This window comes from Neovison vison, chromosome 7 (assembly GCF_020171115.1).
Source record: "Neovison vison isolate M4711 chromosome 7, ASM_NN_V1, whole genome shotgun sequence".
NCBI lineage: Eukaryota > Metazoa > Chordata > Mammalia > Carnivora > Mustelidae > Neogale > Neogale vison.
In genome coordinates this window covers 54,861,773-54,878,501 of record NC_058097.1, presented here as the reverse complement: position 1 = coordinate 54,878,501, position 16,729 = coordinate 54,861,773, and the positions used below count along the sequence as shown (strand labels likewise).

General features: G+C 43.7%; 1 protein-coding gene across 1 annotated transcript in view; it reads left to right on the top strand.

The window, feature by feature from the left end:
• The first annotated feature begins 2,870 nt into the window (after positions 1 to 2,870).
• Positions 2,871 to 16,729, top strand: part of LOC122913370 (zinc finger protein 226-like) — a 44,643-nt gene continuing 30,784 nt past the window's right edge. Inside the window, exons 1-4 of the mRNA XM_044260118.1 lie at positions 2,871 to 2,987; positions 8,378 to 8,472; positions 9,631 to 10,172; positions 11,958 to 12,105. Of these exons, the coding sequence (XP_044116053.1) occupies positions 10,110 to 10,172; positions 11,958 to 12,105 (211 nt within the window). The 5' untranslated portion in view covers positions 2,871 to 2,987; positions 8,378 to 8,472; positions 9,631 to 10,109. The remainder of the gene's footprint in view (positions 2,988 to 8,377; positions 8,473 to 9,630; positions 10,173 to 11,957; positions 12,106 to 16,729) is intronic.

Genomic DNA, 16,729 nt, shown 5'->3' with positions numbered 1-16,729 from the left:
CAACAATCTGAGTGGCCATGCAGGCTGCCTTGCAAAACAGAGCAGGAGCAGCTGAAGTCTGCACATAGCTTTTGTTTTGTTTTGTTTTGTTTTAATAATTCTTTTTATTTGACAGAGAGAGATCACAAGTAGGCCGAGAGGCAGGCAGAGACAGAGGAGGAAGTAGGTTCCCTGCTGAGCAGAGAGCCCAATGCGGGACTCGATCCTAGGACCCTGAGATCATGACCTGAGCTGAAGGCAGAGGCTTAACCCATTGAGACACCCAGGTGCCCTGTTTTGTTTTGTTTTGTTTTAACCAGAAACGCAAGAACAAATGCCTAGAAGTGTGGGAAAGGAGTACAAAGGGATGGCAACTATCTTGAAGCCGTTAAGCAGGCTTGCATTCTCCCCTGCATGTAGGCATGCAGGGAGTCAGTCATGGGATAAGGGAGGAACAGGATGTTTGGGCTCGCAATTGTCAGGCATAGGAAGTGGGGACTGAGGGTTACATTCTTTCATAGCTCCTAATCTATACCCTGCCCCTGGGGATCATGGGATCCTGCTCCCACACGGCCATTGCGTTCAATAGCCCAAAACCAGGAATGCTGCTGATGTTCCAGCTGCTTCCATAGTTACCCCTCAGGGCTTACAATATGTTTTCTAAAAATAACTCTACATTTCCTTGTTGATCTTGGTGTCCCTAGTGAATAAAAAGATGGAAAGTCTACTGAATTATTATTTGATCTACACAGGTGGCAGAGTTTTAGGTCAAGTAAACAGAAGTCTAACTTGAATAATCAAAACAGAGGGTCACAGTTCCTAAATCAATTCTTAGACATGGCCAGTTTAGAAAGCCAGAATCCTTTGGGTGAAGGAGAGGCCAGGTCATCTTGAGGATGGAAACTTCTGTACTGCAAAAGTGTGGGCTGTTAATCTTTTCTCCAGAGTACCCCAAAGGGACCTATGGCTATTGTACCAGTGTGACTATGCCCTGAGAGGAAATAATCAGACTTTTTTTTTTTTCAGTGAATGAGTTGTTGCTGCTCTCAATTGGCACATTGATGATATTGTGCTGATTGGATCTGGTGAGCAAGAGGTAGGAACTACCTTAGTTGTATCGACTTGCTTGTAAGAAGGTGGGAATAAATCCCAGAAATATTCAGGGAGCCTTCACCTGAAGTAAAATTTCCAGGCATTCTTTGGTATATGTTGAACTGTCCTTCTCGGTGAAGAATGTGTTACATCTTCCCACAAAAATGAGGTACAATATCTAGTGGACTTCTTTAGATTTTAGAGGTAATATAGTCCTAATTGGGGTGTGCCACTTTGCCTTTTATGAATGACCTGAAAGCTTTTGGGGCCCAGAACAAGAGAAGGTTCTGCAATAGGTCTTGGCTGCCATGTGCGCTGCTTTGCCACTATGCATTTTCCCTGTCATCCTGATGTCATTGGCTTCATGGTATGGTGAGATGACATTTGAAGCCCAGTTAGGTGGCAGAAACCTGTGGGCCTCCACTCTGTCCTCCCAGATGCTGTGTATGCTCTAAATCAGTGTCCAGTATGTAATACTGTTTCACCGGACATCAGGGGTTTTGTTTTTCATTCTCAATCCATTCAATGCAACATCATATGGCCATCATTTGGAAGGAGTTAGATTTTCAGGGACTGATACTAGAAAATGTTTATGTTATACCGAGTTTAGAAAAATGGAAAGAGAACATGAGACTTCATTTTTAAAAGTTGAATATGTATGTTGATAGGTATATGTAAGTTTATGTGGAGACAAAATTTTTCTTCAGGGAGAAGGATTCTAGGTGCATTTTTTTTCTTATTTCCCTCATACTATTTTTAGTTTTCAGTAACATGCATCTTTTAAAATTGCTAACTATAATAAAGATATTTTAACCAGAAAAAAAGGGGGGAAAAAACCTCTTAATGCTATAATATACTCCCCCACCTACAGAATCCTTCTCAGTGCTTTAGCATTAAATCATAAGCTTTGGGAATCAGAATAACGCCAATGTCAAGCTCTGCAGCTATTCCGCTTGCTTCGAGTTAGTGGACAATTTTGTAACTTCACTGAAACTTGACGTTTTCACCTCCGAAGTAGGGATAGTTTTAATGAAAAGTTTAAGTGAGGGAAGAGCTATTTTCCATGAGGACAAGCTTCCACTTTGGCCCTCTTATGCTGTTTTTCCCACTAAACTTGGGGCACATCAGGGTCTGGAGTAGGGGCGCGTAACTTCCTCGCTCCTCACCGCCTCTCCCAAATTCTACCCCACCCATTCCTTTAAACTCTCTTTTAGCCTCCTATCATCAGATTATACTCAACACCATCCTCCTTTCAATCAACTAGTGTCGCCTAAGCAATCGTTTCCCTTTGATTTCTTGAAGATTATTCTCTCCTCACCCCTTCCCTTTCCAACAATGCTCCTGTCACAACTGGGAGGCATTCCGAATTCAGGAAGTTGTATTCATGGAATCATTTCGCACAGGACTCAGGCAGAGGGAACGCAGACTCTTAATGTAGAAACCCCTATGAGCACTCAAGAAATCGAGACTATGTGATTCCTTCCTTTCTGGCGTTTGGGGGTAGTAGAGACAAGGAGCTCCCAACAGCTGGAAGACCTGCTTTGGAGCGTCAACCTAAGAATGTTCTGCCTTCAGCATTCTGGGAAGTGTAGTCCAGTCGCCCTGTGTGGTGGCATGAACTTCCGCTCCGGAAGGTAGATCCGATGCATTTTGGGACGTGCCATCCAGACGCTCTCTGTGGTACCGTGCACTTCCGTTCAGGAAGGCGGATCTCGTGCTGCATTCTGGGCAGTGTAGTTCGGGACTCTGTGGTCTCGCCGGCACTTCCGTTGGGTGAGTGTGAGATTGCTACTGAATTTGCTTTGGGAGAGGTGCGTCAGTTCCGCCTCTCCGGCGCTTCCAAACTTCCTGGGTCCGCTTGGGACCTGCAGCGACCCGGTGGTTTAGGGGGAAAGAGGCCTGGGCAGAGTATACAGGTATGGAGGGGGATGGCAGGGGTGTGCATCTTTGGGAGAGACTCTGCTTTCAGGGTGGTTTGCGAGTCTTGGGGTGGGGTGGGGTCACCTATCGCCTGGTTTGAGAGTTTCTGCGCGTCTCAGCTCGCCCAGTGTCAGCCTCCCCTGCACCCACGGCTGCTTCTGCTTCCTGGGGTTGGGGAATCGAAAGAGGTGGTGAAAGCTGCCTCCATTTTGACCTCAAACTTTCTAGTTGGCTTCTTTCCAGCTTGTCTCGGCTCGGGTGGAAGACCCCGAGGGCAAAGCATCCCCTCGTGGGAGCCAGAACTACTCGCTCACGCAGTAAGGACTGCTCAGAGCGAGCAAGGCCCCACCCGCGACCGAGACAGTGATCATTTGACCTTCACTGCCCACCTGCCATCGCCCCGCATTTTCCTTGTATAGACCTGGAAGTATTTGCGGTACTTTGAAGACAGTCTTTGAGCTGTTTGCAGTCTTTTTGGTGTTGGCCTCACTGAAATAAATTCCTTTTTTAATTCACCACCACTCGTTTCTCTGCTTGTGGATTTTGTCAGGGGCCAGAGGTGAAGTCTGGTCTGTTTGGGAATCCCAGAGCCAGGTGCTCCTGCACTCCTGTGTGCCAGCGAGTGATAGAAATAAAAATCTCAAAACTGTTTCTGGCACCTGGTGGATGGTGACCTTTCTTAGTATTAATTTCCTGAGGAGCGGTCAGTTCCCTGGGTCAGGGTCAGCTATTCCACTGCAGAACCTTTACTCTTCTCTGATTCCTGGGTGACGCTCCATAACCCCAGACCCCTTATAATCTCTCTTTTAGGAAGGTGAGGGTGTAACAGAACCGACGTGAGTTTGCTCCTTGGTGAGTCAGAAACTGTACCAGGTTAAATCATTGCACAAAGAAAGCTTATTTGCAGCAAATAAAGAGATCACGGGGAATGGCTTCCAAAGCTGTGACTCCCACAGAAGAGGGTGAATGGGTTCCTTTCGTTTAGGGTTAGGAGGGATATTTAGATAGGGAAGTTTTGTCATCCTGTGTAGAGGTGGGCAAGGTCAAGCATACACCGTAAGGAAACTAGCTTACACGTACACTGTATGTTATGTAAGTTAGGCTGAGTCGTCCCCCCCTCCACCAGCCCCCGAAGTCACTCCATGGTCCTTCCACACAAGTATGAGTCGGGCTCAAAAGCTCTGGGTGGTCTGGGCCTGTGGCAGGTCTTGGCAGTTGTCATCACTTGAGGCGTGGCTTTGAGTTTCACTTGCCTGAGGTAAGAGATAAGCTAAAAAGAAGAGCTTAAGGAACAATGCAAGACAAAGGTTAATGAGTGCAAGCAGGTGGGCATTAAATGTTAGGTCTTGGGGTCTAGTTGGTGGCAAGGGTTGCTTCCAGATTGCATGGAGGGGAATGGAGGTTTTAACTTCTACTAGGAATAGCAGCATGATCATGGCATTTCATAACATTCTTTTCTTTCCCCAGCCTGATTTCTCACAAAGGGCTGCACAGAGGTGGGAGGAGGGACTCCTTGGCGACTGACAGCAAGGTTCTGTGTGAGTGGGATTTGGCATTTTTCTTTTACAACAATGTTCTCATTAGTCGGATAACGTTTGGGATGTGTAACCGGGTAGGGGCATATTTTTTTTATTGCCGACCTCACCAACGATGGTTTTATACAAATAAATACATTGTGCCACACCATAGCTATGTGAAGGAATTCTGCTTTCTTTTTCTGTTCTGTTCTATAAAATGAGATTGAGACCCACAGAGCATAAATGATTTTCCCATAATCTCTACCTGTAAAGAAGCTGAGCTGGGGTTGGGATGGAGGCAGTCTGAGTCCAGAACTTGAGTTCTAATCTCTTGGATATGTTCTCTTTAAGCCACAGGAAGTAGCAGGAGTCAGACTCCAGGTAGTTAGCACTTGATTCTGGATGATCTGAAAAGGCTAATGGGCTATGACTTTTCCGAGTTTTTTCAAACATTGTCAACTATTTTGTTTTACTTATTACTAATAATATGTTTTATGCTTATAGAACCATGATGGAAAATTCAGAAAGTACAGAAATATGAGGGAAAAAATTTTTTAAATGACCCATTAATCCACAATGTAAAGATCGCAAATGTGAAGCTTTTAATGTATTTCTATTTGGTGGTATTTGTATATTTGTTTATAAGCATTTTACGAAATTATCACATATTTCTTTGTGTTTTTCACCTGGCGTATTTTAATGATGGAAAGCTTTTTTAAGATCTTATTTTATTCTTTATTACCTTTTTATTATAATTTCTAAACTTATTTTTTTATTATGTTCAGTTAGTCAGCAAATAGTACATCACAAGTTTTTGTTGTAGTGTTCAACAATTCATTAGCTGCATGTAACAGCCAGTGCTCATCCCAACATGTGCCCTCCTTGATACCCATCATCTGGTTACCCCATCCTCCCACCCTCTTTATTTTTAAAAAAAGATTTATTACTTATTTATCTGAGAGAGTGTACATGACCGCGCATCCTCATGCAGGGGATGGTGCAGAGGGAGAAGGAGGCAATTTTTTTTTTTTAAAGATTTTATTTATTTATTTGACAGAGATCACAAGTAGGCAGAGAGAGGGGAGGAAGCAGGCTCCTCGCCGAGCAGAGAGCCCGATGCGGGGCTCGATCCCAGGACCCTGGGATCATGACCCGAGCCGAAGGCAGAGGCTTTAACCCACCGAGCCACCCAGGCGCCCCAAGAAATTCAGAATTTTAAGCAGATGCCCTGCTGAGCATGAAGCCTTATGCAGGGCTTGATCCCAGGACCCTGAGCTTGACCGGAGCTGAAATCAAGAATCTGCCAGTTAACCGACTGAGTCACCCAGACATTCCTTAAGATTTTATTTCTAAGTAATCTCTACCCAGTGTGGGGCTCAAACTTGCAACCCCAAGATGAAGAGTTACATGCTCTATCAACTAAGCCAGCCAGGAGCCCCTAACTGTGGAAATTTTTAAACACTACCAAGAAAGAATAAACTAATGAGTTTCCATATAATTTTCTGATCCTCTTTATTATTCCTATTATTCCTGTTATTCCTATGGCTGTTTCCTGATATTTTAAGGCTGTAATTTAAAATTTTTGCATTGAAAAGTTGCAAAAATAGTGCAAGGATTTCTCATATACTCTTTACCCACATTCCCTAGTTGTTTACATTTTGCCTGTTTTATGGCTCTGTCAGCCACATAACACCAGGAATATACCTGGAATTCAATGACAGCTTATTCTAGCTTTCTTTTCCTTTTTTCTTTTTTTTTTAAAGATTTTATTTATTTGACAGAAATCACAAGTAGGCAGGGAGGCAGGCAGAGAGATAGGGAAGCAGGCTCCCTGCTGAGCAGAGAGCCCGATGTGGGGCTTGATTCCAGGACCCTGAAATCATGACCTGAGCTGAAGGCAGAGGCTTAACCCACTGAGCCACCCAGGCGCCCCTTATTCTAGCTTTCTGAAGGAAGGAAGCCCCAGATACGGATAGCAGGAGGTATCTTGGGAAGAGGGATTTAGGAGAGGCTGATTATAGAAGTCTAGCACAACTTAGCTGATACTCTTAGATATTATGCTACATAATAGTGTTATCTATTAAATATTAGATACCTAGTAAGTTATTACTAATAGTATTTAATAGTGTTACCTATTAGATAATCCTGGAAAACATTATATAGCATCCTGTTTATGTAATCCACAGTCTTGTAGTTAATTTTGTTCTGTTTTTCATTTAAAGGCCTTATAGCCAGTCTCCCCTAACCCATCTCAGTTCAAAGTCCAATTTTTTGCATTGCCTTGAGCTGTATATTTGTTTATAAACATTTTACAAAACTTTTATCATCTTTTTGTCCCTTAATATGGAATGCATTCCATAGCCTTCTTCGTTGATGCTTTTTTTTGTTGTTATTTTTTTTTCTGGGTAAGCTCTATGCCCAGTGTGGGGCCTCAACTCATGACCCCAGATCACTACCTGCTGTAGTGACTGAGGCAGGTGCCCCTATTCTTGATGCTTTTATTTGTATTTATTTATTTATTTTGTAGATTTTATTTCTTTACTTAGGGGGAGAGTGCAAGTCGGGGAAGGGGCAGAGGGAGAGGGAGAGAGAGAATCTCAAGCAGACTCCGCACTCAGTGTAGAGCCCGGCAAGGGACTCGGTCCCAACACCCTTGAGGTCATGACCTGAGCTGAAATCAGCAGTCGGACACCCAACTGACTGAGCCACCCAGGTGCTGGTTCTTGATGCTTTTGAAGAGTATAGAGGGAAGTCATTTGGAGAAAGTTCTTCATTTGGGGTTTGTCTGACGTGTACATGTTTAGGCTCTGTTATGCATCGTTGGCAGGGATTCCACAGAAGCGTTGAGGCATTCTTGTATTGCAGCGCAACAGGAGCCAATGGCTGTTGGTTTGTCTAGGTTTTGGTGAACTCAACTTTGTTGACTAGCTAAGGTAATTTCTATTAGGTTTCTCCATTGTAAAGTTACTATTTGATTAATGAAGCCTTCTTATGGGAAGATACACTTGTTAGTGGACATCCTACTGTGAGGACAAGCTTTCCCTTCCCCCTTGCTTATTCACTCATTCATTCAAAGTTTTGCTAATTTAAATAACATGTAGATGAACAAACATTTATTTTTACCAATATACTTGAGGTATATTGTACATATCCTAGAATTCACCCATTTTAGTTGCATGAATCAATGATTTTTTTAAAAAAGATTTATTTATTTGAGTGAGTGAGTGAGCAGCTGGTGGGGAAGAGGGAGAGGGAGAAGCAGACTCCCCATGGGGCAGGGAGCAGGATGTGGGACTCGATCCCAGGACCCTGGGATCATGACCTTAGCCGAAGGCAGGCACTTAACCGACTGAGCCACCCAGGTGAACCCCTTGAATCAGTGATGTTTAGTAACTCTCCTGAGTGGTGCGGCCATTGCTATAATTCAATTTCAACCGTTTTTGTTTCCCCATTCCTCATGCCCATTTTAGTTAACCCCCCATTTTCATCCCTGTTACTCCGGCAACCACTAACCTGCTTTGTCTCCATAGATTTCCCTCTTCTGGACATTTTCTATAAAGAGAATCCTACAGTATCTGACCTTTTGTGACTGGCGTCTTTCACTTTGAGCAGTGTTCACAAGGTTCATCCATGCTGTAGCGAGATCCGCACCCCTTCCTTTGAATTGGCCGCTAATATTCCATTGTATGGATTTGCCACAATTTGTTCATTCCTGCATAGGTCATAGGTCTGTGTTTCGGTGGTTTCCAGCTTGAGGGTTATTAATGAATAATGGCGCTGTGAACATTCAAGTATGGACTCACAACCGTCATCCCTGTAGATGAGCACCATCCTGGGCTACGTTTAATGCCTTTTTCCTGCCTTCCTAGGCACCCTGCAAGGTGCAGCTCTGTCTTCCTGGGATCTGTGCAACGCAGGACTCTGCACGCGCCCAGAAGTAGGAGGACACATGACCATGGTCAGGGTGAGTAGGGCTTCGTTTCTCACTTTCCAGATTCCATCTCATTACCCAGGTTGTCACACATTTTTCTGGGGATGACTCGAGCAGAGCAAAAGGCCTTTGAGGACCTATTTTCCATCAGGGTCTTACTTTGTGCCTTTTGAATTTACTTCATATGTATTTTTGGGTTTTGCTGTATTCTTATTTTATGGAGTGAAAAACTGACGAGAAATGAACAGTTCCCCCACTTCATTACTTCCCAACTAACAGATGAGCTGTTTTCATTTTCTCCTACTTTTATCCTTGTGGGCGTTCATAACTGAATTTGTATTCATAACATACACCTAATTTTAAGTACTGACTTTTTTTTCCCCTTTCATGTTATGTCATGCTCATTTTTTATGGTTGTGTCCCATTCCCATTGAATCGATGTACCTTTCTATCTTGAGCTCCTTCCCACTCAGAGACATGTCCATGGTTTAGGGATTTTACTGTCTTAAGCAACACTGCAGTCTCTTTCTGCATAAAACCTTGTCCCCTCAGGTCAACTCTGAAAACACTCAGCCCCCTTTTTGTCCTCACATTTGACATGTGCCACGTAGGCTATATTTTAGGTGGAATATCCCGCTGCAGCCAGAGCAGAGCAGGCTGGAAGTGCTGCTTCACACAAATACTGCAGGAGGTTTGCACACAGGGAGAGCTGGACTCCGCCTTCCCCGTGCCTCAGTCTTAGTATCGGCTGGTGACTTGCACTCTGTGCTTGGCCCCTCAGAGCAGCCAAGGAAGGAGGTGTCGGTCTTACCTTCTTCTTAAGCATGTGAATATGAGAGCCCCACTCAGATTCACACAACAAGCCCAGAGCAGGAATGTGAGGTGTCCTGCTCAAGTGAAAGAGATAGACAGGAAGACAGAGAGAGTTCATTTTGGGCCGTCGGCCCTGTGGCGTGTCTAGAGGGCTTTTTTTTTTTTTTTTTTAAATTTTATTTATTTATTTGACAGTAGAGATCACAAGTAGCGAGAGAGGAGGAAGCAGGTTCCCTGCTGAGCAGAGAGCCCGATGTGGGACTTGATCCCAGGACCCTGAGATCATGACTGGAGCTGAAGGCAGAGGCTTTAACCCACTGAGCCACCCAGGCGCCCCAACTCTCCTTCTTTTTTCTCCTTTTTTTTTTTTTTTTTAAGATTTTATTTATTTGTTGAAGAGGGAGCAAGGGCACAAGCAGAGGATGCAGCAGGAAGAGGGAGAAGCTGGCTCCCCGCTGAGTGAGGAGCCCAGTGTGGGACTGGATACCTGGACCCTGGGATCATGACCTGAGCTGAAGGCAGAGGCTTAACCGACTGAGCCACCTAGGCATCCCTGGATCACTCTTCTGAGAGATCATCTCCACCGGTGTTGCTGCTCCCTGACCCCTGTCTCAGGGTATCTCTCTTCCTGTGGTTGCTTTCCTTCACTGACCTGCTCAAAGCTACAGACACAAAGACAGCAGTTAGCATAGGCGCTATATAAAAACCTTTAAATTCCTCTCTGGCAAAAGACACCTAATATGCAATTACCAGGAACAATAACCTGGGGCAAAAATATTTACCACAGTGATGCTAAAAAGGAGACAAAGCCCTTATGGGCAACTTACACATGTGGTTAAGGGAAAAAACCCAATGGCATGCAAAGAAGGACATGCACAGCCATGTTAAAAATGAGAAATACGAATAAACATCTGAAAAGGGTAGGTTTGTGTTTTTTTCCTTTAAGATTTTTTAATTTGAGAGATAGCAAGTGTGGGGGTGGGAAGGGAGGGAAAGGGAGAAGCAGACTCCCTGCTGAGCAGGGAGCCCAGTGCGGGACTTGATCCCATAATTCTGAGATCATGACCTGAGCCCAAGGCTTAACCAATTGAGCCACCCAGGCTCCCCTGAAAAGGTAGTTATATTAATTTATAGTCAAATAAGTGGGAATACTAATACAGATTGTTCTTCCAAATCAGATTGCCAAAACCATAGAAGGTTATATAACCTGCTCTTGACCATCGTATGGAGAACCCAGGTTGTCGTATTCTCTTGAAAGATTAGGGAAGTAGGAAAAAGATTGGGAAGAAAATCTACCATCATATGATCATAATTTTGAATGTGCTTATTTTTGACCTTTTAATTTTCTCTTGCAATTATTTTCAAGTCAGCAGATGGGGAACAAAGCTACATAATATATGTTCTTTGTGGGATGGATTATAATGAGAAAAATACGTAAAACTAAATACCATTTATGCAGAACAGGTAAGGATAGAGGATCTGTTCTTTGGGATAACGCAGCCACACACTGTGATGAAAATATTACTCATGCTGGCAACACGAAGAAATAGTACTAATAATATCAGATATTTTTTTGGCACTTAACTCTGTGCCCTACTCTGTTCCAAAGACTATAGGTATTCCCTTGTTTAATCCTTGGAAAGAACTCCGTCATAGAAGAACCACATATGGAGAAGAAGTTCAGGCACACGGACAAAATTGTCCAGAGTACACACCCTTGGGAATCGCACTGAGGCCTTCGTTTCTAGAACATGGTGCCGAATGTTACATAGGGCCAGCCACACCACTGTCCCACAGGGTTACCCAAAGCTTGTGAGTTTGACACATGTTAGAGCAAAGGGACAGGGTTCATATGTGAAAGAGGAAGAAGGTGGGTACAATCAAGTATGTTTGGGCTAAATTGCAAAATACTTCTGGGATGGTTGGCAGTGGGCACCACAAAACAAAACACGGGTCATCCAGGATGTGTATTCAGAGCTCTTCGTGGTTACTTATAAGTAGACTGGATGAAGACACAAAAATATACGGACATTCATCAACAGATGAATAGATAAAGAAGATGTGGTATATATATACACAATGGAATACTATGCAGCCATCAAAAGAAATGAAATCTTGCCATTTGCAACAATGTGGATGGAACTAGAGGGTATTATACTGAGTGAAATAAATCAATCAGAGAAAGACAGTTATATGATCTCTCTGATATGAGGAATTTGAGAGGCAGGGTGGGAGGTTTGGGGGTAGGGAAGAAAAAAATGAAACAAGATAGGATTGGGAGGGAGACAAACCATGAGGGACTCAATCTTACAAAACAAAATGAGGGTTGCTGGGTTGGGGTCGTTAGGGAAAGGGTGGCTGGGAGATGGACATTGGGGAGAGTCTGTGCTATGGTGAGTGCTGTGAAATGTGTAAGCCTGATGATTCACAGACCTGTACCCCTGGGGTAAGTAATACATTATATGTTAATAAAAATAATTTTAAAAAAATATACGATCATTTTCATTCCCACACTTTTTGGTAAGGCTGAGGAAAGTCAGTGTGTGACATTGGCAGGGTAGAAGGGGAAGGGCCTAGAAGCCTATGATGGACTTGAGTCCCTCAAATTCTGAAACCGCTTTCCACCATCCTCGCCTCCTCAGCGCGGCTCCACTCCCAGTGGCCACCAGATACAAGATTGAGGTTGCATGTGTTTGGTGTTGTAGGAGACGGTGACATTCAAGGATGTGGCAGTGGTCTTCTCAGAGGAGGAGCTGGCGCTGCTGGACCCTGCCCAGAGGAAGCTGTATGGAGACGTGATGCTGGAGAACTTCAGGAACCTGATTTCTGTGGGTGAGCACAGGCACTCTATGGGTATGTGGCAGGTGTCTGGAAATACGTGTTGACTTGGTGAGTGTGTCAATGGATGGGAGACCAGTATGTCTCCATGAGTCAGGAAGATAGCTGTACGTCATGTGCAAACCAGAGTGAATGAAGGATGTTGCAGAATACTTTTTGTCTTCTACTGAATGCCTGTTTAGTTACTTTCTGTTTCACTCACTTTTTTGGGGTGCCCTTGGCATGAGTGTATGTTTGGGTCTGTGTACTTGACCCGTGTCCCAGAGAAACTTACAAGCATTGTGGTTGTGACCATACTGAGTAAACACCCTTTGCCTAAAACTTCCCTGAAATCTTCCACTGGCGGGCATTTTTCTTTCTGGGAAGAATACTTGTGGGATGAGAATTCTGATTCTGATTCTCAGATCCCCCCACAGAAGGAGGAAGACCTGTTTGCTATAGTGTCAGACACTGTCAGCCAGATTGCAAGCTGCCTTCCTCTTGAAGATTTGCCATCTCTGCCCATTTGCCTCCTTCGGAGCCCACACCCATGTTGACTACCCCCTGGTTTCCCCTTCCCTGTCCTTGAGAGGGAACATTTAAGGTGAGAGTAACAGACACATACGTAAATACTGCCTGTACATCTGGCTCAAAATACATTATGCCTTTTATTTTCTAAAGTGTACCCATTAAACAAATGTTGAAGAGTATAGATGTTATAGTTTTTCCTTGATTTTTTATGAAGATAGGGTGTTTTTCAACTGGTGAACATTCTAACCTAGAGAGAATCAGGAAACTTGCTATCACATCCTCAGAGATATTCCCTTTTCCCCTCACACAGCTACTGTTTTTTTTTTTTTTTCAAGGTTTATTTATTTGAGAGAGCATGTGTGTGAGCGGTAGGAGGGGCAGAGGGAGAGAGAGAGAGAGAGAATCCCCAAGCAGACACCCTGCCAAACTTGGAACCTGATGTGGGGCTCAATCTCACAACCCTATGATCATGACCTGAACCAAAACAAACTGAAACTGCTTGACTGCCCAAGCCACCCAGAAGCCCCAAACGTCTACTCTTTTTAAGGGGCAATTTGTTAAATAAAACCATGAACTGCACTGTCTACCAGAAAAGTACATACTCACCTAAGTAATATTTTCCCAAGATTCTGTTCTTGAAACTTACCTTTCCATTTGAACAATTTGTGTAATTAAAAACTGGGTTGGGATGCCTGGGTGGCTCAGTTGTTAAGCGTCTTCCTTTGGCTCAGGTCATGATCCCAGGGTCCTGGAATCGAGCCCCACATCCAGCTCCCTGTTTGGCGAAGGCCTGCTTCTCCCTCTCCCACTCCCTGGCTTGTGTTTCCTCTCTCATTGTCTCTCTCTGTCAAATAAGTAAATATAATCTTTAAGGAAAAAAAAAACAACTGGGTAAACTTCTAGAACCAAAGTTTTCAAGTTTTTTTTGAACATGAGCCATAGTGAGAAATGGATCTTTCATTGTAATCAGAACAAACATTTCACATGTCAGTTCATACCTGTGACTTTTATAGGCATTTTATGTAATGACCCCCTGTCTTATTGGCTGTGATGCTTTGATGGTTTCTGTCCTGGCTCTTTTTTCTGAAAGCTTTTTTTTTTTTTTTTTTTTTTTTTAGATTTTATTTATTTATTTGAGAGAGAGAGACAGTGAGAGAGAGCATGAGCAAGGAGAAGGTCAGAGGGAGAAGCAGACTCCCCATGGAGCTGGGAGCCTGATGTGGGACTCGATCCCGGGACTCCAGGATCACGCCCTGAGCCGGAGGCAGTCGTCCAACCAACTGCGCCACCCAGGCGTCCCTTCTGAAAGCTTTTTATAAGCTTCTAAATCTTTCCAGCTCACTGGCATATTGGAGTTTTTTAATTTGTTTGTTTTTTTAATGATTTTATTTGTTTGCCAGAGAGAGAAAGAGAGAGCATGTATAAGCAGGGGGAGCAGCAGGCAGAGGGAGAATCAGGCTCCTCGCTGAGCAAGGAGCCCGACCGTGACCTGAGCCAAAGGCAGCTTCTCGACGGACTGAGCCACCCAGGCATCCTGGAGTTTTTTAATTTGAAAAATTATTGTGATGGGCTATTTTATCCACACATCCACATATGCACTGTTTTTCTACATTCTTTCATCAGACAGACACTCCTAAAGCTTCAGAAGGAACCAACAATAGACCCTCCTTCCTTTTCACCCCAGGAATTCTTGCTACCTTTCTTTTCCCATCTCTTTCTCTCTTTTTCTCTCTCTCTTTTTTTTTTTACATGAGAGAGTGAGCACAGAGAGGAAGAAGCAGACTCCTACTGAGCAGAGAGCCTGATATGGGGCCAATCCTAGGACACTGAGATCATGACCTGAGCTGAAGGCAGATACCCTACTGACTGAGCCACCCAGGCACCCCCATCTTTGATTTTCTTATTAGCATCCTGCTTCACGTACCTCTGGCTCTTGATGTCACCTGTCCAGCTTTTCAGCTTCCCAGCAAGACCACAGCGTTCTTTCCCTTTTCTGTTTCAAATAACTTACTTGGAACAGATGTTTTCCTTCTAGGACTTGGCTTAAACTCTCACCAGAATGGTCAAACTGGGATTCATTTAGTCATTCAACATGGATTTGTTGACTATGCACCATGTTCCGGGCATGATTTTGGACATTGGTTATAAAGTAGGAAAGTGTAAAATGTGTTCAGCCTACAAGGTGTAACATGCTTCCCGCCTTGATGCTGCATGATGGTGGAAAAGACGTGGTGAACAGCAGATGACTTAGCATGTCACATGGTGCAAGATGCCACGAGGAACAGAAACAGGTAGGGATGGGAGTCCCCGGAGGTGTCCTCCGGGGTTAGGAGGATCAATTATTTTACAGTGGGCGATAAAGGGCCTCATTGCTGGGCTCACTTTGAGCAGAGACCTAGAAATCATGAGGAATGATCCACATGTCTATCTGGGAAGAGTTCCTGGCAGGATTGAACTCCCCACTCCAGTACTGGCTTTCAGAGTTCATGCTGTGATCGTATCTTTTCCTTCTCCCAGGCTCAATTTCTTTTGTTTTCACATTTTCCCTAGAGATCTGAATTTCTGTCAGGTTTTAGAGCCATGTATGTTTTCTGTTCAGCTTTATTTCCCTTTTATCCTCATGAAGGAAACTTGCCTATAGAAACTAAGTTCTGCTCTCTGCTTTATGCTGTGTTTTAGTCCATGTGCTTTAGGTATTTGCTCCCAAACCCGCAAGTCATTCTAGACATTCGATACCTCGACACTGAAGTAACTTTCCAATAAAGTGATCTGAGGCTTGTATAGTTATATAGAAGCTGTTTACCACATGTCTACTGGATTGAAAGAGGAGGCAGCTTTTAATTGACTATTCATACAGGTAGGGGAGTGAATTCCTCTCTTTTTTTTTTTTTTTAAGATTATTTATTTATTTATTTGACAGGGGGTGGGTCACAAATAGGCAGAGAGGCAGGCAGAGAGAGACGGGGAAGCAGCCTCCCCACTGAGCAGAGAGCCCGACGCGGGGCTTGATCCCAGTACCCTGAGATCATGACCTGAGCCGAAGACAGATGCTTAGCTGACTGAGCCACTCAGGTGGTCTGAATTTCTCTTTTGTAAACATTTTATTCAGTAGTGCTTTCAAAGACTATTTTTTTAGAGCAGTTTTAGGTTCATAGCAAAATTGAGAGGAAGGGACAGAAATCTCCCATATAATTCCTGTCCCCATGCACCCACAGCATCTTACATCCACATCCCCTGCCAGATAACATTGATGACTCTATATTGACACGTTGGTATGGCTGAGTCTGTACTCTTAGTCTTAGGGTACTCTTGGTGTTGTACATTTTATGGATGTGGACAAGTGGATAAAGGCAGGTATCCACCCTTATCATACAGAGTAGTCACACTGCCCTGAAGATCCTGTTCTCTACCTCCTCATTCCTCCCCTCTGACCCTGAGCAACTGCTGATCTTTTTACTCTGTCCCTACTTTTGCCTTCTTAAGAATGTTGTAATTAGGAATTATACTTTTCAGTTTGGATTCTTTCACTGAGTAATACGCATTTACATTTTCTCCATATCTTTTCTTGGTTTAATGGATCATTTCTTTTTAGCACCAAATAATATCCCATTGTATGGGTGTACCACAGCTAATATCTGTTCACCTACTGGAGGATATCTTGCTTCCTTCCAAGTTTTGTCCTTATAAATAAACCTCCTATAAAAATCTGTGTATAGTTTTCTGTATGGGCTTAAAATTTCAGTTCCTTTTGGTTAATTCGAAATTGTGCAATAGCAGGAGAGTATGGTAAGAGTATGTTTAGTTTTGTAAGAAACCACCAAACTCAGGGTACTTTGTGTGGCTCAGTTGGTTAAGTGTCTGCCTTTGGCTCAGGTCATGATTGTGGAGTCCTGGGATTGAGCCCAGCATTGGGCCCCCTGCTCAGCAGGGAGTCTGCTTTTCCCTCTGCCCCTCCCCCTGCTCATGTTCACTCTCTCTTTCTCTGTCTTTCAGATAAATAAAAATCTAAAAAAAAGAAAAGAAAGAAACAACCAAACTCTTCCAAAGTGGCTCTATACCATTTTGCATTCCTACCAGTAAAGAATGTGAATTCCTGTTGCTCCACATCTTGGTGGCATTTGATAGTGTT